The following is a 25,000-nucleotide window of genomic DNA, read 5'->3' as shown; positions in this document are numbered from 1 at the left end:
TGAAGTTTGTGGAAATGTGAAAGGGATGTAGGAGAATAAAACACATTAGATCTGATGAAAGATCATACAAAGAAGAAGAAACCAACCGTTCTTTTGTATTTGTTTGTACCATCATGTTTTAAATGCCAGAGAAAGGCCGTCATGTATTATTCCGGCCCAGGTGTAATTTAGACCTTGTCCATTAGATGGCAGCAGTGTATGTGCAAAGTTTTTGACTGATCCAATGAAACATTGCATTTCTGTTGAAAATGTTGTATCAAGGCTGCCCAAACGTGCTTAATTTGTTAGTTAATAACTTTTCATGTTCAAAATTGTTCTCTCTCCTCAAAAAATAGCATGTTAGTATTTCACTCTAAAAGCTACTGTAAATTGGACAGTGCAGTTAGATTAACAAGAATGTCTCAGGTCAGTCAGTTAAGGAGATGCTGGTGGACTGGCTGGTGGTCTCCAGGTCTCAGGTCTGTAAGAGATGCTGGTAGACTGGCTGGTGGTCTCCAGGTCTCAGGTCAGTCAGTTAAAGAGATGCTGGTAGACTGGCTGGTGGTCTCCATGTCTCAGGTCAGTCAGAGATGCTGGTAGACTGGCTGGTGATCTCCAGGTCTCAGGTCAGTCAGTTAAAGAGATGCTGGTAGACTGGCTGGTGGTCTCCAGGTCTCAGGTCAGTCAGTTAAAGAGATGCTGGTAGACTGGCTGGTGGTCTCTAGGTCTCAGGTCAGTCAGTTAAAGAAATGCTGGTAGACTGGCTGGTGGTCTCCATGTCTCAGGTCAGTCAGAGATGCTGGTAGACTGGCTGGTGGTCTCCAGGTCTCAGGTCAGTCAGAGATGCTGGTAGACTGGCTGGTGGTCTCCATGTCTCAGGTCAGTCAGTTAAAGAAATGCTGGTAGACTGGCTGGTGGTCTCCATGTCTCAGGTCAGTCAGAGATGCTGGTAGACTGGCTGGTGGTCTCTATGTCTCAGGTCAGTCAGTTAAGGAGATGCTGGTAGACTGGCTGGTTGTCTCCATGTCTCAGGTCAGTCAGTTAAAGAGATGCTGGTAGACTGGCTGGTGGTCTCTAGGTCTCAGGTCAGTCAGTTAAAGAAATGCTGGTAGACTGGCTGGTGGTCTCCATGTCTCAGGTCAGTCAGAGATGCTGGTAGACTGGCTGGTGGTCTCTATGTCTCAGGTCAGTCAGTTAAGGAGATGCTGGTAGACTGGCTGGTTGTCTCCATGTCTCAGGTCAGTCAGTTAAAGAGATGCTGGTAGACTGGCTGGTGGTCTCCAGGTCTCAGGTCAGTCAGTTAAAGAGATGCTGGTAGACTGGCTGGTGGTCTCCAGGTCTCAGGTCAGTCAGTTAAAGAGATGCTGGTAGACTGGCTGGTGGTCTCTATGTCTCAGGTCAGTCAGAGATGCTGGTAGACTGGCTGGTGATCTCCATGTCTCAGGTCAGTCAGTTAAAGAGATGCTGGTAGACTGGCTGGTGATCTCCATGTCTCAGGTCAGTCAGTTAAAGAGATGCTGGTAGACTGGCTGGTGGTCTCCATGTCTCAGGTCAGTCAGTCAGAGATGCTGGTAGACTGGCTGGTGATCTCCAGGTCTCAGGTCAGTCAGTTAAAGAGATGCTGGTAGACTGGCTGGTGGTCTCTAGGTCTCAGGTCAGTCAGTTAAAGAAATGCTGGTAGACTGGCTGGTGGTCTCTAGGTCTCAGGTCAGTCAGTTAAAGAAATGCTGGTAGACTGGCTGGTGGTCTCCATGTCTCAGGTCAGTCAGAGATGCTGGTAGACTGGCTGGTGGTCTCTATGTCTCAGGTCAGTCAGTTAAGGAGATGCTGGTAGACTGGCTGGTTGTCTCCATGTCTCAGGTCAGTCAGTTAAAGAGATGCTGGTAGACTGGCTGGTGGTCTCTAGGTCTCAGGTCAGTCAGAGATGCTGGTAGACTGGCTGGTGGTCTCCAGGTCTCAGGTCAGTCAGTTAAAGAGATGCTGGTAGACTGGCTGGTTGTCTCCATGTCTCAGGTCAGTCAGAGATGCTGCTAGACTGGCTGGTGGTCTCCAGGTCTCAGGTCAGTCAGAGAAGCTGGTAGACTAGCAGTAATGCTGCAGCCTCGACACACATTTCTACGGTGTCGGGGATAGGTTGGAATCCATCTTCCTGGACTTGGACACAACTTCTCTCTATCGTTCTAATAAATAAAGTCAGAATAGACAGATTAAAATATATGAAAACGAATAAGAAGCTCAGTGCTTCTTAAACGTGCTATACCGGATATTGCCGGCTGGTGCTGCAGTGAAGCAATGCCTCTGGTGGCGTTGAACAGAGACGATTGCAATTTGACACTGTGTTCATTTCATACAGCACATGATCCCTTGTAACTTAAATGAACCGTGTTCCATTATAGAGAGCCCTGACCTTTGTGACGATACAGTGGCAGAACTGATCTGATGACGTGGCCACTAACCCACCGCCACAGCTGTGTCCTGTACATATAAATAACACAGGGCCATGCAGTACATACCATGGCTGCTGGTGTACATACCCTCTTCTCTTCTCGTTCTGCTGTAGCTAGTCTCCTTCCTCCTCTCCCCTCACCTCTTCTCTTCTCGTTCTACTGTAGATAGTCTCCTTCCTCCTCTCCCCTCCCCTCTTCTCTTCTCGTTCTACTGTAGCTAGTCTCCTACCTGTAGTACATACCATGGCTGCTGGTGTAAATACCCTCTTCTCTTCTCGTTCTGCTGTAGCTAGTCTCCTTCCTCCTCTCCTCTCCCCTCTTCTCGTTCTACTGTAGCTAGTCTCCTACCTGCAGTACATACCATGGCTAGTGGTGGACATACCCTCCCCTACTGTAGCTAGTCTCCTACCTGCAGTACATACCATGGCTGCTGGTGGACATACCCTCCCCTACTGTAGCTAGTCTCCTACCTGCAGTACATACCATGGCTGCTGGTGTACATACCCTCTTCTCGTTCTACTGTAGCTAGTCTCCTTCCTCCCCTCCCCTCACATCTTCTCTTCTCGTTCTACTGTAGCTAGTCTCCTTCCTCCCCTCCCCTTGTTCTACTGTAGCTAGAGTCTCCTTCCTCCCCAGACTTCTCGTTCTACTGTAGCTAGACTCCTTCCTCCCATCTTCTCATTCTACTGTAGCTAGAGTCTCCTTCCTCCCCTCTTCTCGTTCTACTGTAGCTAGAGTCTCCTTCCTCCCCTCTTCTCGTTCTACTGTAGCTAGAGTCTCCTTCCTCCCATCTTCTCTTCTTGTTCTACTGTCTCCTTCTTCCCCCTCCCCTCTTCTCTTTCTACTGTAGCTTGTCTCCTTCCTCCCCTCACCTCGTTCTACTGTAGCTAGTCTCCTTCCTCCCCTCCCCTCGTTCTACTGTAGCTAGAGTCTCCTTCCTCCCCTCCCCTCGTTCTACTGTAGCTAGAGTCTCCTTCCTCCCCTCCTCTCGTTCTACTGTAGCTAGAGTCTCCTTCCTCCCCTCCTCCCGTTCTACTGTAGCTAGAGTCTCCTTCCTCCCCCTCCCCTCTTCTCTTCTCTTTCTACTGTAGCTAGAGTCTCCTTCCTCCCCCTCCCCCTCCCCTCTTCTCTCTTCTCTTCTCTTCTCTTCTCTTCTCTTCTCTTCTCTTCTCTTCTCTTTCTACTGTAGCTAGAGTCTCCTCCCTCCCTTCCTCTTCTCTTCTCTTCTCTTCTCTTCTCTTCTCTTCTCTTCTCTTCTCTTCTCTTCTCTTTCTACTGTAGCTAGTCTCCTCCCTCCCCTCCCCTCTTCTCTTCTCTTCTCTTCTTTTATCTTTCTACTGTAGCTAGAGTCTCCTTCCTCCCCCTCCCCTCCCCTCTTCTCTTCTCTTCTCTTCTCTTCTCTTCTCTTCTCTTCTCTTCTCTTCTCTTCTCTTCTCTTCTCTTCTCTTCTCTTCTCTTCTCTTCTCTTCTCTTCTCTTCTCTTTCTACTGTAACTAGAGTCTCCTTCCTCCCCCTCCCCTCTCCTCTTCTTCTCTTCTCTTCTCTTCTCTTCTCTTCTCTTCTCTTCTCTTCTCTTCTCTTCTCTTCTCTTCTCTTCTCTTCTCTTCTCTTCTCTTTCTAGTGTAGCTGAATCCTCCCCTCCGCTCCCCTCCCCTCCCCTCGCCTCCCCTCCCCTCCCCTCCCCTCCCCTCCCCTCCCCTCCCCTCCCCTCTTCTCTTCTCTTCTCTTCTCTTCTCTTCTCTTCTCTTCTCTTTCTACTGTAGCTAGTCTCCTCCCTCCCCTCCCCTCCCCTCCCCTCCCCTCTTCTCTTCTCTTTCTAGTGTAGCTGAATCCTCCCCTCCTTCTCTTTCTGGTGTAGCTGTATCTGTCCCTCCTTCTCTTTCTAATATAGTTGAATCCTTCCCTCCTCCTCTTTCTAGTATAGCTGAATCCTTCCCTCCTTCTCTTTCTAATATAGCTGAATCCTTCCCTCCTCCTCTTTCTAGTATAGCTGAATCCTTCCCTCCTTCTCTTTCTAATATAGCTGAATCCTTCCCTCCTCCTCTTTGTAGTATAGCTGAATCCTTCCCTCCTTCCATTTCTGGTGAAGCTGAATCCTTCCCTCCTTCCCTTTCTAGTATAGCTGAATCTCATGACAGAGAGATGGAGAGACTGACATGTTCTTCTCATGACAGAGAGATGGAGAGACAGACATGTTCTTCTCATGACAGAGAGATGGAGAGACTGACATGTTCTTCTCATGACAGAGAGATGGAGAGACTGACATGTTCTTCTCATGACAGAGAGATGGAGAGACTGACATGTTCTTCTCATGACAGAGAGATGGAGAGACTTGAGAGGGAAACATTGAACACAACCTGAGAGGGAAACATTGAACACAACCTGAGAGGGAAACATTGACCACAACCTGAGAGGGAAACATTGAACACAACCTGAGAGGGAAACATTGAACACAACCTGTAAGGGAAACATTGACCACAACCTGCGAGCGAAACATTGACCACAACCTGAGAGGGAAACATTGACCGCAACCTGAACATTGACCACAACCTGAGAGGGAACATTGAACACAACCTGAACATTGAATACAACCTGAGAGGGAAACATTGACCACAACCTGAGAGGGAAACATTGACCGCAACCTGAGAGGGAAACATTGACCACAACCTGAGATGAAACATTGACCACAACCTGAGAGGGAAACATTGACCACAACCTGAGAGGGAAACATTGAACACAACCTGAGAGGGAAACATTGAACACAACCTGTAAGGGAAACATTGACCACAACCTGCGAGCGAAACATTGACCACAACCTGAGAGGGAAACATTGACCGCAACCTGAACATTGACCACAACCTGAGAGGGAACATTGAACACAACCTGAGAGGGAAACATTGACCACAACCTGAGAGGGAAACATTGACCACAACCTGAGAGGAAAACATTGACCACAACCTGAGAGGGAAACATTGAACACAACCTGAAAGGGAACATTGAACACAACCTGAACATTGAATAGAACCTGAGAGGGAAACATTGACCACAACCTGAGAGGGAAACATTGAACACAACCTGAGAGGGAAACATTGACCACAACCTGAGAGGGAAACATTGAACACAACCTGAGAGGGAACATTGACCACAACCTGAGAGGGAAACATTGACCACAACCTGAGAGGGAAACATTGACCACAACCTGAGAGGGAACATTGACCACAACCTGAGAGGAAACATTGAACACAACCTGAGAGGGAAACATTGACCACAACCTGAGAGGGAAACATTGACCACAACCTGAGAGGGAAACATTGACCACAACCTGAGAGGGAAACATTGACCACAACCTGAGAGGGAAACATTGACCACAACCGGAGTGGGACACATTGAACACAACCCGAGAGGTAAACATTGACCACAACCTGAGAGGGAAACATTGAACACAACCTGAGAGGGAAACATTGACCACAACCTGAGAGGGAAACATTGACCACAACCTGAGAGGGAAACATTGAACACAACCTGAGAGGGAAACATTGAACACAACCTGTAAGGGAAACATTGACCACAACCTGCGAGCGAAACATTGACCACAACCTGAGAGGGAAACATTGACCACAACCTGAGATGAAACATTGACCACAACCTGAGAGGGAAACATTGACCACAACCTGAGAGGGAAACATTGACCACAACCTGAGAGGAAAACATTGACCACAACCTGAGAGGGAAACATTGAACACAACCTGAAAGGGAACATTGAACACAACCTGAACATTGAATAGAACCTGAGAGGGAAACATTGACCACAACCTGAGAGGGAAACATTGAACACAACCTGAGAGGGAAACATTGACCACAACCTGAGAGGGAAACATTGACCACAACCTGAGAGGGAAACATTGAACACAACCTGAGAGGGAATCATTGAACACAACCTGTAAGGGAAACATTGACCACAACCTGCGAGCGAAACATTGACCACAACCTGAGAGGGAAACATTGACCACAACCTGAGATGAAACATTGACCACAACCTGAGAGGGAAACATTGACCACAACCTGAGAGGGAAACATTGACCACAACCTGAGAGGAAAACATTGACCACAACCTGAGAGGGAAACATTGAACACAACCTGAAAGGGAACATTGAACACAACCTGAACATTGAATAGAACCTGAGAGGGAAACATTGACCACAACCTGAGAGGGAAACATTGAACACAACCTGAGAGGGAAACATTGACCACAACCTGAGAGGGAAACATTGAACACAACCTGAGAGGGAACATTGACCACAACCTGAGAGGGAAACATTGACCACAACCTGAGAGGGAAACATTGACCACAACCTGAGAGGAACATTGACCACAACCTGAGAGGGAAACATTGAACACAACCTGAGAGGGAAACATTGACCACAACCTGAGAGGGAAACATTGACCACAACCTGAGAGGGAAACATTGACCACAACCTGAGAGGGAAACATTGACCACAACCTGAGAGGGAAACATTGACCACAACCGGAGTGGGACACATTGAACACAACCCGAGAGGTAAACATTGACCACAACCTGAGAGGGAAACATTGAACACAACCTGAGAGGGAAACATTGACCACAACCTGAGAGGGAAACATTGAACACAACCTGAGAGGGAAACATTGAACACAACCTGAGAGGGAAACATTGAACACAACCTGAGAGGGAAACATTGACCACAACCTGAGAGGGAAACATTGACCACAACCTGAGAGGGAAACATTGACCACAACCTGAGAGGGAAACATTGAACACAACCTGAGAGGGAAACATTGACCACAACCTGAGAGGGAAACATTGACCACAACCTGATTGGGACACATTGACCACAACCTGAGAGGGAAACATTGACCGCAACCTGAACATTGACCACAACCTGAGAGGGAACATTGAACACAACCTGAGAGGGAAACATTGACCACAACCTGAGAGGGAAACATTGACCACAACCTGAGAGGAAAACATTGACCACAACCTGAGAGGGAAACATTGAACACAACCTGAAAGGGAACATTGAACACAACCTGAACATTGAATAGAACCTGAGAGGGAAACATTGACCACAACCTGAGAGGGAAACATTGAACACAACCTGAGAGGGAAACATTGACCACAACCTGAGAGGGAAACATTGAACACAACCTGAGAGGGAACATTGACCACAACCTGAGAGGGAAACATTGACCACAACCTGAGAGGGAAACATTGACCACAACCTGAGAGGGAACATTGACCACAACCTGAGAGGGAAACATTGAACACAACCTGAGAGGGAAACATTGACCACAACCTGAGAGGGAAACATTGACCACAACCTGAGAGGGAAACATTGACCACAACCTGAGAGGGAAACATTGACCACAACCTGAGAGGGAAACATTGACCACAACCGGAGTGGGACACATTGAACACAACCCGAGAGGTAAACATTGACCACAACCTGAGAGGGAAACATTGAACACAACCTGAGAGGGAAACATTGACCACAACCTGAGAGGGAAACATTGACCACAACCTGAGAGGGAAACATTGAACACAACCTGAGAGGGAAACATTGAACACAACCTGTAAGGGAAACATTGACCACAACCTGCGAGCGAAACATTGACCACAACCTGAGAGGGAAACATTGACCACAACCTGAGATGAAACATTGACCACAACCTGAGAGGGAAACATTGACCACAACCTGAGAGGGAAACATTGACCACAACCTGAGAGGAAAACATTGACCACAACCTGAGAGGGAAACATTGAACACAACCTGAAAGGGAACATTGAACACAACCTGAACATTGAATAGAACCTGAGAGGGAAACATTGACCACAACCTGAGAGGGAAACATTGAACACAACCTGAGAGGGAAACATTGACCACAACCTGAGAGGGAAACATTGACCACAACCTGAGAGGGAAACATTGAACACAACCTGAGAGGGAATCATTGAACACAACCTGTAAGGGAAACATTGACCACAACCTGCGAGCGAAACATTGACCACAACCTGAGAGGGAAACATTGACCACAACCTGAGATGAAACATTGACCACAACCTGAGAGGGAAACATTGACCACAACCTGAGAGGGAAACATTGACCACAACCTGAGAGGAAAACATTGACCACAACCTGAGAGGGAAACATTGAACACAACCTGAAAGGGAACATTGAACACAACCTGAACATTGAATAGAACCTGAGAGGGAAACATTGACCACAACCTGAGAGGGAAACATTGAACACAACCTGAGAGGGAAACATTGACCACAACCTGAGAGGGAAACATTGAACACAACCTGAGAGGGAACATTGACCACAACCTGAGAGGGAAACATTGACCACAACCTGAGAGGGAAACATTGACCACAACCTGAGAGGGAACATTGACCACAACCTGAGAGGGAAACATTGAACACAACCTGAGAGGGAAACATTGACCACAACCTGAGAGGGAAACATTGACCACAACCTGAGAGGGAAACATTGACCACAACCTGAGAGGGAAACATTGACCACAACCTGAGAGGGAAACATTGACCACAACCGGAGTGGGACACATTGAACACAACCCGAGAGGTAAACATTGACCACAACCTGAGAGGGAAACATTGAACACAACCTGAGAGGGAAACATTGACCACAACCTGAGAGGGAAACATTGAACACAACCTGAGAGGGAAACATTGAACACAACCTGAGAGGGAAACATTGAACACAACCTGAGAGGGAAACATTGACCACAACCTGAGAGGGAAACATTGACCACAACCTGAGAGGGAAACATTGACCACAACCTGAGAGGGAAACATTGAACACAACCTGAGAGGGAAACATTGACCACAACCTGAGAGGGAAACATTGACCACAACCTGATTGGGACACATTGACCACAACCTGAGAGGGAAACATTGAACACAACCTGAGAGGGAAACATTGAACACAACCTGAGAGGAAACATTGACCACAACCTGAGAGGGAAACATTGACCACAACCTGAGAGGGAAACATTGACCACAACCTGAGAGGGAAACATTGAACACAACCTGAGAGGGAAACATTGACCACAACCTGAGAGGGAAACATTGAACACAACCTGAGAGGGAAACATTGAACACAACCTGAGAGGGAAACATTGACCACAACCTGAGAGGAAACATTAAACTCAACCATTGACTTTCCAATAGGAAATGAAGCGTTCTGATGATTTACATGATTTACATCTGATTAGATTAGATCTATAAAGAGCACACTACCATATGTGTAAAACCCACCCTACCATTGTAACTGTCTTTCAGGAATACCTAGGATAGGATAAGTAATCCTTCTCACCCCCCCCCCCCCTTTAAGATTTAGATGCACTATTGTAAAGTGACTGTTCTACTGGATGTCATAAGGTGAATGCACCAATTTGTAAGTCGCTCTGGATAAGAGCGTCTGCTAATGACTTAAATGTAATGTTAAATGTTTCAGTAAGACTGAGCTGATAGAAAACGTTTTACTTACTATGCCTGGGTTGATATGTGGTTGTATTACCTGGCTACCTTAAGATGAACGCTCCCTAAACTGTAAATTGTTCTGGACAAGAGCGCCTGCTAAATTACTAAAATTATCATTCTAAATGTACTTCCTGTTCCTCGTTTCCTCGTCTACACATTCTATTCTCTCATAGGTTTAATGCAACCCAATTCATTCTGATCTGCCTTTGCCATGATTAAATCCTCATGTTTTCATTGCCAAGACTGTGTTTCCCTCTAAGGTCTCAACATGAACTTTACACACTCTGCTCCCTCTCCAATCCAACAAGGCTGGAACCCAACACTGCACATTGTACTGTGGTGTATTCTCTACATACACGTCATTTGTCCCGTACTGATTTTATTTTATTTTTTCCGCGTTAGATTGAGGCAGGAAAATAGTGTTGGGGTTTGTAAACAAGGCTGAGTGTGTCTAGTGTAAACAAGGTCTGGTGTCTTCTATAACTTCTAGTGTCTTCTATAACTTCTATAACGTCTAGTGTCTTACATTTACATTACATTTAAGTCATTTAGCAGACGCTCTTATCCAGAGTGACTTACAAATTGGTGCATTCACCTTATGACATCCAGTGGAACAGTCACTTTACAATAGTGCATCTAAATCTTAAAGGGGGGTGAGAGGGATTACTTATCCTATCCTAGGTATTCCTTAAAGAGGTGGGGTTTCAGGTGTCTCCGGAAGATGGTGATTGACTCCGCTGTCCTGGCGTCGTGAGGGAGTTTGTTCCACCATTGGGGGGCCAGAGCAGCGAACAGTTTTGACTGGGCTGAGCGGGAGCTGTACTTCCTCAGTGGTAGGGAGGCGAGCAGGCCAGAGGTGGATGAACGCAGTGCCCTTGTTTGGGTGTAGGGCCTGATCAGAGCCTGGAGGTACTGAGGTGCCGTTCCCCTCACAGCTCTGTAGGCAAGCACCATGGTCTTGTAGCGGATGCGAGCTTCAACTGGAAGCCAGTGGAGAGAACGGAGGAGCGGGGTGACGTGAGAGAACTTGGGAAGGTTGAACACCAGACGGGCTGCGGCGTTCTGGATGAGTTGAAGGGGTTTAATGGCACAGGCAGGGAGCCCAGCCAACAGCGGGTTGCAGTAATCCAGACGGGAGATGACAAGTGCCTGGATTAGGACCTGCGCCGCTTCCTGTGTGAGGCAGGGTCGTACTCTGCGGATGTTGTAGAGCATGAACCTACAGGAACGGGCCACCGCCTTGATGTTGGTTGAGAACGACAGGGTGTTGTCCAGGATCACGCCAAGGTTCTTAGCGCTCTGGGAGGAGGACACAATGGAGTTGTCAACCGTGATGGCGAGATCATGGAACGGGCAGTCCTTCCCCGGGAGGAAGAGCAGCTCCGTCTTGTCTTCTATAACTTCTATAACTTCTATAACTTCTAGTGTCTTCTATAACTTCTATAACTTCTAGTGTCTTCTATAACTTCTAGTGTCTTCTATAACTTCTAGTGTCTTCTATAACTTCTAGTGTCTTCTATAACTTCTAGTGTCTTCTATAACTTCTAGTGTCTTCTATAACTTCTATAACTTCTAGTGTCTTCTATAACTTCTATAACTTCTAGTGTCGTCTATAACTTCTATAACTTCTAGTGTCTTCTATAACTTCTATAACTTCTATAACTTCTAGTGTCTTCTATAACTTCTATAACTTCTAGTGTCTTCTATAACTTCTATAACTTCTATAACTTCTAGTGTCTTCGATAACTTCTATAACTTCTAGTGTCTTCTATAACTTCTAGTGTCTTCTATAACTTCTAGTGCATATAGTGACACCCTATTCCCTATATAGTGCACCAAATGGCACCCTATTCCCTATATAGTGCACCAAATGGCACCCTAATCCCTATATAGTGCATGCATACGCCCGCATGGACACACACACACACACACACACACACACACACACACACACACACACACACACACACACACACACACACACACACACACACACACACACACACACACACACACACACACACACACACACACACACACACAGAGACACAGAGACACAGAGACACACACACAGAGACACAGAGACACCCACACAGAGACACAGAGACCCACAGGCACAAACAGACAGAAGAAGTTCTCAGACTGTCTATCTGACCTGACTGGTGGTCTGTCTTGACATTTGACCCCATCATGTTTATTATGATCCTCCTGTGGTTTTAGGACCAGGGAGGGGTTCTGGCTGCTACAACAGGGATGCTGGTCTGTGTTAGTTCCTGTATGACCTCATACACAATCCCATCCTCCCATGATGCATGGTTCTCCTCATGCTGGCCCAGGCCGGATGGGAGTGTGAGTTATACAGTCTGTTTGCTGAGCTAGTTTCTTCTGGTCTGAGTTATTAGCTCAGTCATGATGAACGTCGTGCAGGATTGAGGTTCTCAGTACAGACAGAAGAGCAGAGCCGTCTGTTCAGCTGGGGAGGATGGGGAAGGAGAACGGTGATGGGGGAATGTAGGGCAGCAGGGCTGGGGAATGTAGGGCAGCAGGGCTGGGGAATGTAGGGCAGCAGGGCTGGGGAGGATGGGGAAGGAGAACGGTGATGGGGGAATGTAGGGCAGCAGGGCTGGGGAGGATGGGGAAGGAGAACGGTGATGGGGGAATGTAGGGCAGCAGGGCTGGGGAGGATGGGGAAGGAGAACGGTGATGGGGGATGTAGGGCAGCAGGGTTGGGGAATGTAGGGCAGCAGGGCTGGGGAATGTAGGGCAGCAGGGATGGGGAAGGAGAACAGTGATGGGGGAATGTAGGGCAGCAGGGCTGGGGAGGATGGGGAAGGAGAACGGTGATGGGGGAATGTAGGGCAGCAGGGCTGGGGAGGATGGGGAAGGAGAACGGTGATGGGGGAATGTAGGGCAGCAGGGCTGGGGAATATAGGGCAGCAGGGCTGGGGAATGTAGGGCAGCAGGGCTGGGGAGGATGGGGAAGGAGAACGGTGATGGGGGAATGTAGGGCAGCAGGGCTGGGGAAGGTAGGGCAGCAGGGCTGGGGAATGTAGGGCAGCAGAGCTGGGGAATGTAGGGCAGCAGGGCTGGGGAATATAGGGCAGCAGGGCTGGGGAATGTAGGGCAGCAGGGCTGGGGAATGTAGGGCAGTAGTACTGGGGAATGTAGGGCAGCAGGGCTGGGGAATGTAGGGCAGCAGGGCTGGAGAATGTAGGGCAGCAGGGCTGGGGAATGTAGGGCAGCAGAGCTGGGGAATGTAGGGCAGCAGGGCTGGGGAATATAGGGCAGAAGAGTTGGGGAATGTAGGGCAGTAGTACTGGTGAATGTAGGGCAGCAGAGCTGGGGAATGTAGGGCAGCAGGGCTGGTGAATGTATGGCAGAAGAGCTGGGGAATATAGGGCAGTAGTACTGGGGAATGTAGGGCAGCGGGCTGGGGAATGTAGGGCAGTAGGTACTGGAGAATGTAGGGCAGCAGTACTGGGGAATGTAGGGCAGTAGTACTGGGGAATGTAGGGCAGCAGGGCTGAGGGATGTAAGGCAGCAGTGCTAGGGAATGTAGGGCAGCAGTACTGGGGGATGTAGGGCAGCAGTGCTGGTGAATGTAGGGCAGCAGTACTGGGGAATGTAGGCCAGTAGTACTGGGGGATGTAGGGCAGCAGGGCTGGTGAATGTAGGGCAGCAGGGCTGAGGAATGTAGGGCAGCAGGGCTGGGGAATGTAGGGCAGCAGGGCTGGGGAATATAGGGCAGTAGTACTGGGGAATGTAGGGCAGCAGGGCTGGGGAATATAGGGCAGCAGGGCTGGGGAATGTAGGGCAGCAGGGCTGGGGAATATAGGGCAGCAGGGCTGGGGAATATAGGGCAGCAGGGCTGGGGAATATAGGGCAGCAGGGCTGGGGAATATAGGGCAGCAGGGCTGGGGAATGTAGGGCAGCACGGCTGGGGAATGTAGGGCAGTGGTACTGGGGAATATAGGGCAGCAGGGCTGGGGAATGTAGGGCAGCAGGGTTGGGGAATATAGGGCAGCAGGGTTGGGGAATATAGGGCAGTAGTGCTGGGCAACGTAGGGCAGTAGTACTGGTGAATGTAGGGCAGCAGAGCTGGGGAATGTAGGGCAGCAGGGCTGGTGAATATATGGCAGAAGAGCTGGGGAATATAGGGCAGTAGTACTGGGGAATGTAGGGCAGCAGAGCTGGGGAATGTAGGGCAGTAGAGCTGGGGAATATAGGGCAGCAGGGCTGGGGAATGTAGGGCAGCAGAGCTGGGGAATATAGGGCAGCAGGGCTGGGGAATGTAGGGCAGCAGGGCTGGTGAATGTAGGGCAGCAGGGCTGGTGAATGTAGGGCAGAAGAGCTGGGGAATGTAGGGCAGTAGTACTGGTGAATGTAGGGCAGCAGAGCTGGGGAATGTAGGGCAGCAGGGCTGGTGAATGTATGGCAGAAGAGCTGGGGAATGTAGGGCAGTAGTACTGGTGAATGTAGGGCAGCAGGGCTGGGGAATGTAGGGCAGCAGGGCTGGGGAATGTAGGGCTGCAGGGCTGGGGAATGTATGGCAGCAGGGCTGGGGAATGTAGGGCAGCAGGGCTGGGGAATGTAGGGCAGCAGGGCTGGGGAATGTAGGGCAGCCGGGCTGGTGAATGTAGGGCAGCAGGGCTGGGGAATGTAGGGGTGCAGGGCTGGGGAATGTAGGGCAGCAGTGCTGGGGAATATAGGGCAGTAGTACTGGGGGATGTAGGGCAGCAGGGCTGGGGAATATAGGGCAGCAGGGCTGGGGAATGTAGGGCAGCAGGGCTGGGGAATATAGGGCAGCAGGGCTGGGGCATATAGGGCAGCAGGGCTGGGGAATATAGGGCAGCAGGGCTGGGGAATGTAGGGCAGTAGTACTGGGGAATATAGGGCAGCAGGGCTGGGGAATGTAGGGCAGCAGGGTTGGGGAATATAGGGCAGCAGGGTTGGGGAATATAGGGCAGTAGTGCTGGGCAACGTAGGGTAGTAGTACTGGGGAATGTAGGGCAGTAGTACTGGGGAATGTAGGGCAGCGGGGCTGGGGAATGTAGGGCAGTAGGTACTGGAGAATGTAGGGCAGCAGTACTGGGGAATGTAGGGCAGCAGGGCTGAGGGATGTAAGGCAGCAGTGCTAGGGAATGTAGGGCAGCAGTACTGGGGGATGTAGGGCAGCAGTGCTGGTGAATGTAGGGCAGCAGTACTGGGGAATGTAGGGCAGTAGTACTGGGGGATGTAGGGCAGCAGGGCTGGTGAATGTAGGGCAGCAGGGCTGAGGAATGTAGGGCAGCAGGGCTGGGGAATGTAGGGCAGCAGGGCTGGGGAATATAGGGCAGTAGTACTGGGGAATGTAGGGCAGCAGGGCTGGGTAATATAGGGCAGCAGGGCTGGGGAATGTAGGGCAGCAGGGCTGGGGAATATAGGGCAGCAGGGCTGGGGAATATAGGGCAGCAGGGCTGTGGAATATAGGGCAGCAGGGCTGGGGAATGTAGGGCAGCAGGGCTGGGGAATGTAGGGCAGCAGTACTGGGGAATGTAGGGCAGTAGTACTGGGGAATGTAGGGCAGCAGGGCTGAGGGATGTAAGGCAGCAGTGCTAGGGAATGTAGCGCAGCAGTACTGGGGGATGTAGGGCAGCAGTGCTGGTGAATGTAGGGCAGCAGTACTGGGGAATGTAGGGCAGTAGTACTGGGGGATGTAGGGCAGCAGGGCTGGTGAATGTAGGGCAGCAGTGCTGAGGAATGTAGGGCAGTAGTACTGGGGGATGTAGGGCAGCAGTGCTGGTGAATGTAGGGCAGCAGTACTGGGGAATGTAGGGCAGTAGTACTGGGGGATGTAGGGCAGCAGGGCTGGTGAATGTAGGGCAGCAGTGCTGAGGAATGTAGGGCAGTAGTACTGGGGAATGTAGGGCAGTAGTACTAGGGAATGTAGGGCAGTAGTACTGGGGAATGTAGGGCAGCGGGGCTGGGGAATGTAGGGCAGTAGGTACTGGAGAATGTAGGGCAGCAGTACTGGGGAATGTAGGGCAGTAGTACTGGGGAATGTAGGGCAGCAGTGCTGAGGTTCCTTAAACAGTGGACGGCTGTGGTCAGTGTTGGTTTTAGTTGACATAGTTGTCTAACAGGTAGACTCAACAGTTATTAGGTATCTGTTATCAGCGAAGTGATACACATCAGAGTTGAGCTTTGGAGGTTCTCAGTACAGACAAATAGGACAAATGGACAACAGCTGGTTCGGCTGGGGAGTACAGGTCAGGAACATGGTGGTGGGGTTAGTTAACAAGGCTGGTTCAGTGAAGGTCAGGAACATAGTGGTGGGGTTAGTTAACAAGGCTGGTTCAGTGAAGGTCAGGAACATAGTGGTGGGGTTAGTTAACAAGGCTGGTTCAGTACAGGTCAGGAACATAGTGGTGGGGTTAGTTAACAAGGCTGGTTCAGTACAGGTCAGGAACATAGTGGTGGGGTTAGTTAACAAGGCTGGTTCAGTACAGGTCAGGAACATGGTGGTGGGGTTAGTTAACAAGGCTGGTTCAGTACAGGTCAGGAACATGGTGGTGGGGTTAGTTAACAAGGCTGGTTCAGTACAGGTCAGGAACATGGTGGTGGTGTTAGTTAACAAGGCTGGTTCAGTACAGGTCAGGAACATAGTGTTGGGGTTAGTTAACAAGGCTGGTTCAGTACAGGTCAGGAACATGGTGGTGGGGTTACTTAACACGGCTGGTTCAGTACAGGTCAGGAACATGGTGGTGGGGTTAGTTAACAAGGCTGGTTCAGTACAGGTCAGGAACATGGTGGTGGGGTTACTTAACACGGCTGGTTCAGTACAGGTCAGGAACATGGTGGTGGGGTTAGGGTTAGGTCAGGAACATAGTGGTGGGGTTAGGTCAGGAACATAGTGGTGGGGTTAGGTCAGGAACATAGTGGTGGGGTTAGGTCAGGAACATAGTGGTGGGGTTAGGTCAGGAACATAGTGGTGGGGTTAGGTCAGGAACATAGTGGTGGGGTTAGGGTTAGGTCAGGAACATAGTGGTGGGGTTAGGTCAGGAACATAGTGGTGGGGTTAGGGTTAGGTCAGGAACATAGTGGTGGGGTTAGGTCAGGAACATAGTGGTGGGGTTAGGTCAGGAACATAGTGGTGGGGTTAGGTCAGGAACATAGTGTTGGGGTTAGGTCAGGAACATAGTGGTGGGGTTAGGTCAGGAACATAGTGTTGGGGTTAGGTCAGGAACATAGTGGTGGGGTTAGGTCAGGAACATAGTGTTGGGGTTAGGTCAGGAACATAGTGGTGGGGTTAGGTCAGGAACATAGTGGTGGGGTTAGGTCAGGAACATAGTGGTGGGGTTAGGGTTAGGTCAGGAACATAGTGGTGGGGTTAGGTCAGGAACATAGTGGTGGGGTTAGGGTTAGGTCAGGAACATAGTGGTGGGGTTAGGGTTAGGTCAGGAACATAGTGGTGGGGTTAGGTCAGGAACATAGTGGTGGGGTTAGGTCAGGAACATAGTGTTGGGGTTAGGTCAGGAACATAGTGGTGGGGTTAGGTCAGGAACATAGTGGTGGGGTTAGGTCAGGAACATAGTGGTGGGGTTAGGTCAGGAACATAGTGTTGGGGTTAGGTCAGGAACATAGTGGTGGGGTTAGGTCAGGAACATAGTGTTGGGGTTAGGTCAGGAACATAGTGGTGGGGTTAGGTCAGGAACATAGTGTTGGGGTTAGGTCAGGAACATAGTGGTGGGGTTAGGTCAGGAACATAGTGGTGGGGTTAGGTCAGGAACATAGTGGTGGGGTTAGGGTTAGGTCAGGAACATAGTGGTGGGGTTAGGGTTAGGTCAGGAACATAGTGGTGGGGTTAGGTCAGGAACATAGTGGTGGGGTTAGGTCAGGAACATAGTGTTGGGGTTAGGTCAGGAACATAGTGGTGGGGTTAGGTCAGGAACATAGTGTTGGGGTTAGGTCAGGAACATAGTGGTGGGGTTAGGTCAGGAACATAGTGTTGAGGTTAGGGTTAGGTCAGGAACATAGTGGTGGGGTTAGGTCAGGAACATATTGGTGGGGTTAGGTCAGGAACATAGTGGTGGGGTTAGGGTTAGGTCAGGAACATAGTGGTGGGGTTAGGTCAGGAACATAGTGGTGGGGTTAGGTCAGGAACATAGTGGTGGGGTTAGGGTTAGGTCAGGAACATAGTGGTGGGGTTAGGGTTAGGTCAGGAACATAGTGGTGGGGTTAGGTCAGGAACATAGTGGTGGGGTTAGGTCAGGAACATAGTGGTGGGGTTAGGTCAGGAACATAGTGGTGGGGTTAGGTCAGGAACATAGTGGTGGGGTTAGGGTTAGGTCAGGAACATAGTGGTGGGGTTAGGGTTAGGTCAGGAACATAGTGGTGGGGTTAGGTCAGGAACATAGTGGTGGGGTTAGGGTTAGGTCAGGAACATAGTGGTGGGGTTAGGTCAGGAACATAGTGGTGGGGTTAGTTCAGGAACATAGTGGTGGGGTTAGGTCAGGAACATAGTGGTGGGGTTAGGTCAGGAACATAGTGGTGGGGTTAGGGTTAGGTCAGGAACATAGTGGTGGGGTTAGGTCAGGAACATAGTGGTGGGGTTAGGGTTAGGTCAGGAACATAGTGGTGGGGTTAGGTCAGGAACATAGTGGTGGGGTTAGGGTTAGGTCAGGAACATAGTGGTGGGGTTAGGTCAGGAACATAGTGTTGGGGTTAGGGTTAGGTCAGGAACATAGTGGTGGGGTTAGGTCAGGAACATAGTGGTGGGGTTAGGTCAGGAACATAGTGGTGGGGTTAGGGTTAGGTCAGGATCATAGTGGTGGGGTTAGGTCCGGAACATAGTGGTGGGGTTAGGTCAGGAACATAGTGCTGCAAGGACAGAATTTAGTTAACAAGGCTGGCTAACAGTGAAGGACAGATGAACTTCAGGGATTAGTTAACAAGGCTGGCTAACAGTGAAGGACAGAGGAACTTCAGGGATTAGTTAACAAGGCTGGCTAACAGTGAAGGACAGATGAATTTCAGGGATTAGTTAACAAGGCTGGCTAACAGTGAAGGACAGAGGAACTTCAGGGATTAGTTAACAAGGCTGGCTAACAGTGAAGGACAGAGGGACTTCATTGATTAGTTAACAAGGCTGGCTAACAGTGAAGGACAGAGTAACTTCAGGGGTTAGTTAACAAGGCTGGCTAACAGTGAAGGACAGAGGTTCCCCTCTGGAAACAAGCTGGTCAACTTCAGGGATTAGTTAACAAGGCTGGCTAACAGTGAAGGACAGAGGAACTTCATTGATTAGTTAACAAGGCTGGCTAACAGTGAAGGACAGAGTAACTTCAGGGGTTTGTTAACAAGGCTGGCTAACAGTGAAGGACAGAGTAACTTAACAAGGCTGGCTGACTCAGAAATTCCCGATTGAGTCATGAGAATGAGAAGAGAAAGAAATGGATTGAAGAAAAGAGACACATCGCAGACTGTTGAATGCTCTCACAGTTTTATTGTGAAACGTTTCCACTCAAATGTCTTGGTCACACACACACACACACACACACACACACACACACACACACACACACACACACACACACACACACACACACACACACACACACACACACACACACACACACACACACACACACACACACACACACACACACACACACACACACACACACACACACACAGACAGACACAGACACAGACACAGACACACACACAGACACACACACAGACACACACACACACACACACACAGACAGACACACACGCACACACGCACACACGCACACAGACACAGACACAGACACAGACACACACACACATTCCTCTACTCTGTTCATACAATCAGAAAAGGTCTAGTTTGCCATGTATACTGTTTGAAATGTGATGCAGAAGTAGACTGAGAAAAAACAAGGACAAGCTGGACGGACGGTCAATATCCTTCAGTTCCCCTCTGAAACAAGCTGGTCAATATCCTTCAGTTCCCCTCTGAAACAAGCTGGTCAATATCCTTCAGTTCCCCTTCTGAAACAAGCTGGTCAATATCCTTCAGTTCCCCCTCTGAAACAAGCTGGTCAATATCCTTCAGTTCCCCTCTGAAACAAGCTGGTCAATATCCTTCAGTTCCCCCTCTGAAACACGCTGGTCAATATCCTTCAGTTCCCCTCTGAAACAAGCTGGTCAATATCCTTCAGTTCCCCTCTGAAACAAGCTGGTCAATATCCTTCAGTTCCCCCTCTGAAACAAGCTGGTCAATATCCTTCAGCTACCCTCTGAAACAAGCTGGTCAATATCCTTCAGTTCCCCCTCTGAAACACGCTGGACAGACGGTCAATATCCTTCAGTTCCCCTCTGAAACAAGCTGGACAGACGGTCAATATCCTTCAGTTCCCCCTCTGAAACAAGCTGGTCAATATCCTTCAGTTCCCCTCTGAAACAAGCTGGTCAATATCCTTCAGTTCCCCCTCTGAAACAAGCTGGTCAATAACCTTCAGTTCCCCTCTGACACAAGCTGGACAATATCCTTCAGTTCCCCTCTGAAACAAGCTGGTCAATATCCTTCAGCTACCCTCTGAAACAAGCTGGTCAATATCCTTCAGTTCCACCTCTGAAACACGCTGGACAGACGGTCAATATCCTTCAGTTCCCCTCTGAAACAAGCTGGACAGACGGTCAATATCCTTCAGTTCCCCCTCTGAAACAAGCTGGTCAATATCCTTCAGTTCCCCTCTGAAACAAGCTGGTCAATATCCTTCAGTTCCCCCTCTGAAACAAGCTGGTCAATAACCTTCAGTTCCCCTCTGACACAAGCTGGACAATATCCTTCAGTTCCCCTCTGAAACAAGCTGGTCAATATCCTTCAGTTACCCTCTGAAACAAGCTGGTCAATATTCTTCCGTTCCCCCTCTGAAACAAGCTGGACAGACGGTCAATATCCTTCAGTTCCCCCTCTGAAACAAGCTGTTCAATATCCTTCAGTTCCCCCTCTGAAACAAGCTGGTCAATATCCTTCAGTTCCCCTCTGAAACAAGCTGGATGGACGGTCAATATCCTTCAGTTCCCCTCTGAAACAAGCTGGTCAATATCCTTCAGTTCCCCCTCTGAAACAAGCTGGTCAATATCCTTCAGGTCCCCCTCTGAAACAAGCTGGTCAATATCCTTCAGTTCCCCCTCTGAAACAAGCTGGTCAATATCCCTCAGTTCCCCCTCTGAAACACACTTCCTCTAAGCTCGAACACAGCCGACCGACTGACCGACCGCATAATGACCAAAAACAAATCAGTCAGTCAAACAAACACACAGAGGGAATCCAGCGGCCTGGAAATGATCCGTCTTTGAGAGAGAGAGAGTCTTAGCCAGAAGTACAAAACACACAGAGGGAATCCAGCGGCCTGGAAATGATCCGTCTTTGAGAGAGAGAGTCTCATCCAGAAGAACAAACAAACAATAGATTCACAATGTTTGTCCTGAGACAAATAGAGCCAATAAACTGTTCTGTGTTAATTAAGACAAGCCACTGGATCTCCAGAGTGCTTCCCAAATGGCACCCCATTCCCCATATAGTGCACTACTTTGGACCAGGGCCTATAGGATATCATTTTAGACACAGTCCTGGGTTTCGATTTCCCCACTAGTCTGAGGAGAGCTGATTACTGTCGGTCGTAGAGATCCTGTTAGCATGGTCTTTAAGTACCCTGCTATTGGTTTAGTAGAGCTCCTGTTAACATGGTCTTTAAGTACCCTGCTATTGGATTAGTAGAGCTCCTGTTAGCATGGTCTTTAAGTACCCTGCTATTGTATTAGTAGAGATCCTGTTAGCATGGTCTTTAAGTACCCTGCTATTGGATTAGTATATATCCTGTTAGCTGGTCTTTAAGTACCCTGCTATTGGATTAGTAGAGTTCCTGTTAGTATGGTCTTTAAGTACCCTGCTATTGGTTTAGTAGAGTTCCTGTTAGCATGGTCTTTAAGTACCCTGCTATTGGTTTAGTAGAGATCCTGTTAACATGGTCTTTCAGTACCCTGCTATTGGATTAGTAGAGTTCCTGTTAGCATGATCTTTCAGGAGCCTGCTATTGTATTAGTACAGCTCCTGTTAGCATGGTCTTTAAGTACCCTGCTATTGGATTAGTATCAAATCAAATCAAATGTATTTATATAGCCCTTCGTACATCAGCTGATAACTCAAAGTGTTGTACAGAAACCCAGCCTAAAACCCCAAACAGCAAGCAATGCAGGTGTAGAAGCACGGTGGTTAGGACTCCCTAGAAAGGCCAAAACCTAGGAAGAAACCTAGAGAGGAACCAGGCTATGTGGGGTGGCCAGTCCTCTTCTGGCTGTGCCGGGTGGAGATTATAACAGAACATGGCCAAGATGTTCAAATGTTCATAAATGACCAGCATGGTCAAATAATAATAAGGCAGAACAGTTGAAACTGGAGCAGCAGCACAGTCAGGTGGACTGGGGACAGCAAGGAGTCATCATGTCTCAGTAGTCCTGGGGCATGGTCCTTGGGCTCAGGTCAGTTGAAACTGGAGCAGCAGCACGGCCAGGTGGACTGGGGACAGCAAGGAGTCATCATGTCAGGTAGTCCTGGGGCATGGTCCTTGGGCTCAGGTCAGTTGAAACTGGAGCAGCAGCACGGCCAGGTGGACTGGGGACAGCAAGGAGTCATCATGTCAGGTAGTCCTGGGGCATGGTCCTAGGGCTCAGGTCCTCCGAGAGAGAGAAAGAAGAGAGAAAGAGACAATTAGAGAGAGCACACTTAAATTCACACAGGACACCGAATAGGACAGGAGAAGTACTCCAGATATAACAAACTGACCCTAGTCCCCCGACACAAACTACTGCAGCATAAATACTGGAGGCTGAGACAGGAGGGGTCAGGAGACACTGTGGCCCCATCCGAGGACACCCCCGGACAGGGCCAAGTACAGCTTCTGTTAGCATGGTCTTTCAGTAGCCTGCTATTGGATTAGTACAGCTCCTGTTAGCATGGTCTTTCAGTAGCCTGCTATTGGATTAGTAGATATCCTGTTAGTATGGTCTTTAAGTACCCTGCTATTGTATTAGTAGAGATCCTGTTAGCATGGTCTTTAAGTACCCTGCTATTGGATTAGTAGAGCTCCTGTTAGCATGGTCTTTAAGTACCCTGCTATTGGATTAGTAGAGCTCCTGTTAGCATGGTCTTTAAGTACCCTGCTATTGTATTAGTAGAGCTCCTGTTAGCATGGTCTTTAAGTAACCTGCTATTGTATTAGTAGAGCTCCTGTTAGCATGGTCTTCCAGTACCCTGCTATTGGATTCTGGAGCCAGTGTGTCTGTGTGTGAGTTCAGGATGGCGTTTTAAACGGAGATTGCTGTCTCGGTCACAGTCCTGAATGGCAAAACACTCTGTATAGCCGCCCTTCTCTTTTACCTCACCCTCCTCAAGCTCCTCAGGCGATACACAGTGCCTGGCCGGTATTGGATTTTGGGGGAAAATGTGGCCAGCCATAATCGACTGAAGCCCCAGAGCTCTTAGGACAGGGACCATTAGGTCTCACTTAACTCAGACAGACAGAACAGAACACTCCTCAGAGACTGAAAGTAGATAAGCAGACCACACAGAAGGAGAATAACCACATCTTAGAAGGCTCAGATCCCCCAACTCCTCCATGTGGTTATCACAGAGATCACTAGCAATCCAAGCTCAGAGGGTCCAAACCTATGGCCCAAACCTATGGCCCAAACCTATGGCCCAAACCTATGGCCCAAACCTATGGCCCAAACCTATGGCCCAAACCCCAAGCGATACAAAGCCCAATCCAAGCTCAGAGGGCCCAAACCTATGGCCCAAACCCCAAGCGATACAAAGACCAATCCAAGCTCAGAGGGCCCAAACCTATGGCCCAAACCTCAAGAGATTGAAGGAAGCAATCCACGCTTAGACTGCCCAAATCTATGGCCTAAAACCCAAGAGACAGAAGGAGCCAATCCAAGCTTGGAATACTCAGGCTCAGAATGCTTAGAACCCTCCCAACATAATTATTCAAATGAACATCAGCTTGTGTTAATGGGATGGTTCTGGTTTCCAGGGAGACTGCCATTTCTTCTCATCCCTTAATGTCTAAATGCTACTAGTGATAAGTGATGTGCGTGCGTGCGTGTGTGTGTGTGTGTGTGTGTGTGTGTGTGTGTGTGTGTGTGTGTGTGTGTGTGTGTGTGTGTGTGTGTGTGTGTGTGTGTGTGTGTGTGTGTGTGTGTGCGTGCGTGCGTGTGTGTGTGTGTGTGCGTGCGTGCGTGTGTGTGTGCATGTGTGTGTGCGTGTGTGCGTGTGTGCGTGCGTGTACGTGTGTGCGTGTGCGTGTGCTTGCGTCAGGCTCTTTGTGGTAACTGACAGTCTATATAAAAGCACAAAAACAGATGTCTTGAAAGAACTCTGTGTTTAGTTTTTTTTTTTCGTCTGCCATTTTTACGATTTCATTATCTTGTCAGCTGCAACACAAGGTGCTATTTGCACGGTCTGTCTGATAGGACTACAGTAATTATATGTCATTGTGACAGCCTGTATTGCAGGGTTAAGTACCGTGTCAAACCCTGTTCTACCACGTACAGTTTAACTGTTACAATGGTACCCCCCCCCCAGGTCTTCATAATGGGGATGGGATGACAGATCCGCTTTACGAGCCTGCAGGAAAACAGCTCAGTGAAGAACGAGGCTGCACGTCTATGTTAAACCAACGTCAGTTTCCCCAGACTGATACACTCACTGTAAATTTGAATGGGGATGAGTATGTCCACTGTCATCCACTGTGGATGTCTTTCCTCATTGAAGTGAGCACTATCTTGTCGTTTCTCTCGGTCAGCTTCTTTGTTGACTGAGCTGAATCTCTACAGACGCTCAATGTCAATGGGGATTTGGGTGAGTACGTCATTACTTCTTCTAATGTAGTTTTACTTCTCTCATCACCAGGGAGACCACTTACGACAACCAATCAGCAGAGGTCTACCGCCAAGCTGAAACACTACGGGACAACTGTACCTCTCCTATTGGTCGGAGAAG

General features: G+C 49.0%; 1 protein-coding gene across 1 annotated transcript in view; it reads left to right on the top strand.

The window, feature by feature from the left end:
• LOC124022331 (disintegrin and metalloproteinase domain-containing protein 12-like) overlaps window positions 1–25,000 on the top strand; it is a 102,804-nt gene that overhangs the window by 25,516 nt on the left and 52,288 nt on the right. Inside the window, exon 2 of the mRNA XM_046337253.1 lies at window positions 24,911–25,000. This exon is cut by the window's right edge and continues 32 nt beyond it. Within this exon, the coding sequence (XP_046193209.1) occupies window positions 24,911–25,000 (90 nt within the window). The remainder of the gene's footprint in view (window positions 1–24,910) is intronic.

Source organism: Oncorhynchus gorbuscha, unplaced genomic scaffold (genome assembly GCF_021184085.1).
Source record: "Oncorhynchus gorbuscha isolate QuinsamMale2020 ecotype Even-year unplaced genomic scaffold, OgorEven_v1.0 Un_scaffold_1342, whole genome shotgun sequence".
Taxonomy (NCBI): Eukaryota; Metazoa; Chordata; class Actinopteri; order Salmoniformes; family Salmonidae; genus Oncorhynchus; species Oncorhynchus gorbuscha.
The sequence above is the reverse complement of the archived record's forward strand: the minus strand, read 5'-3'. Positions and strand labels throughout refer to the sequence as shown.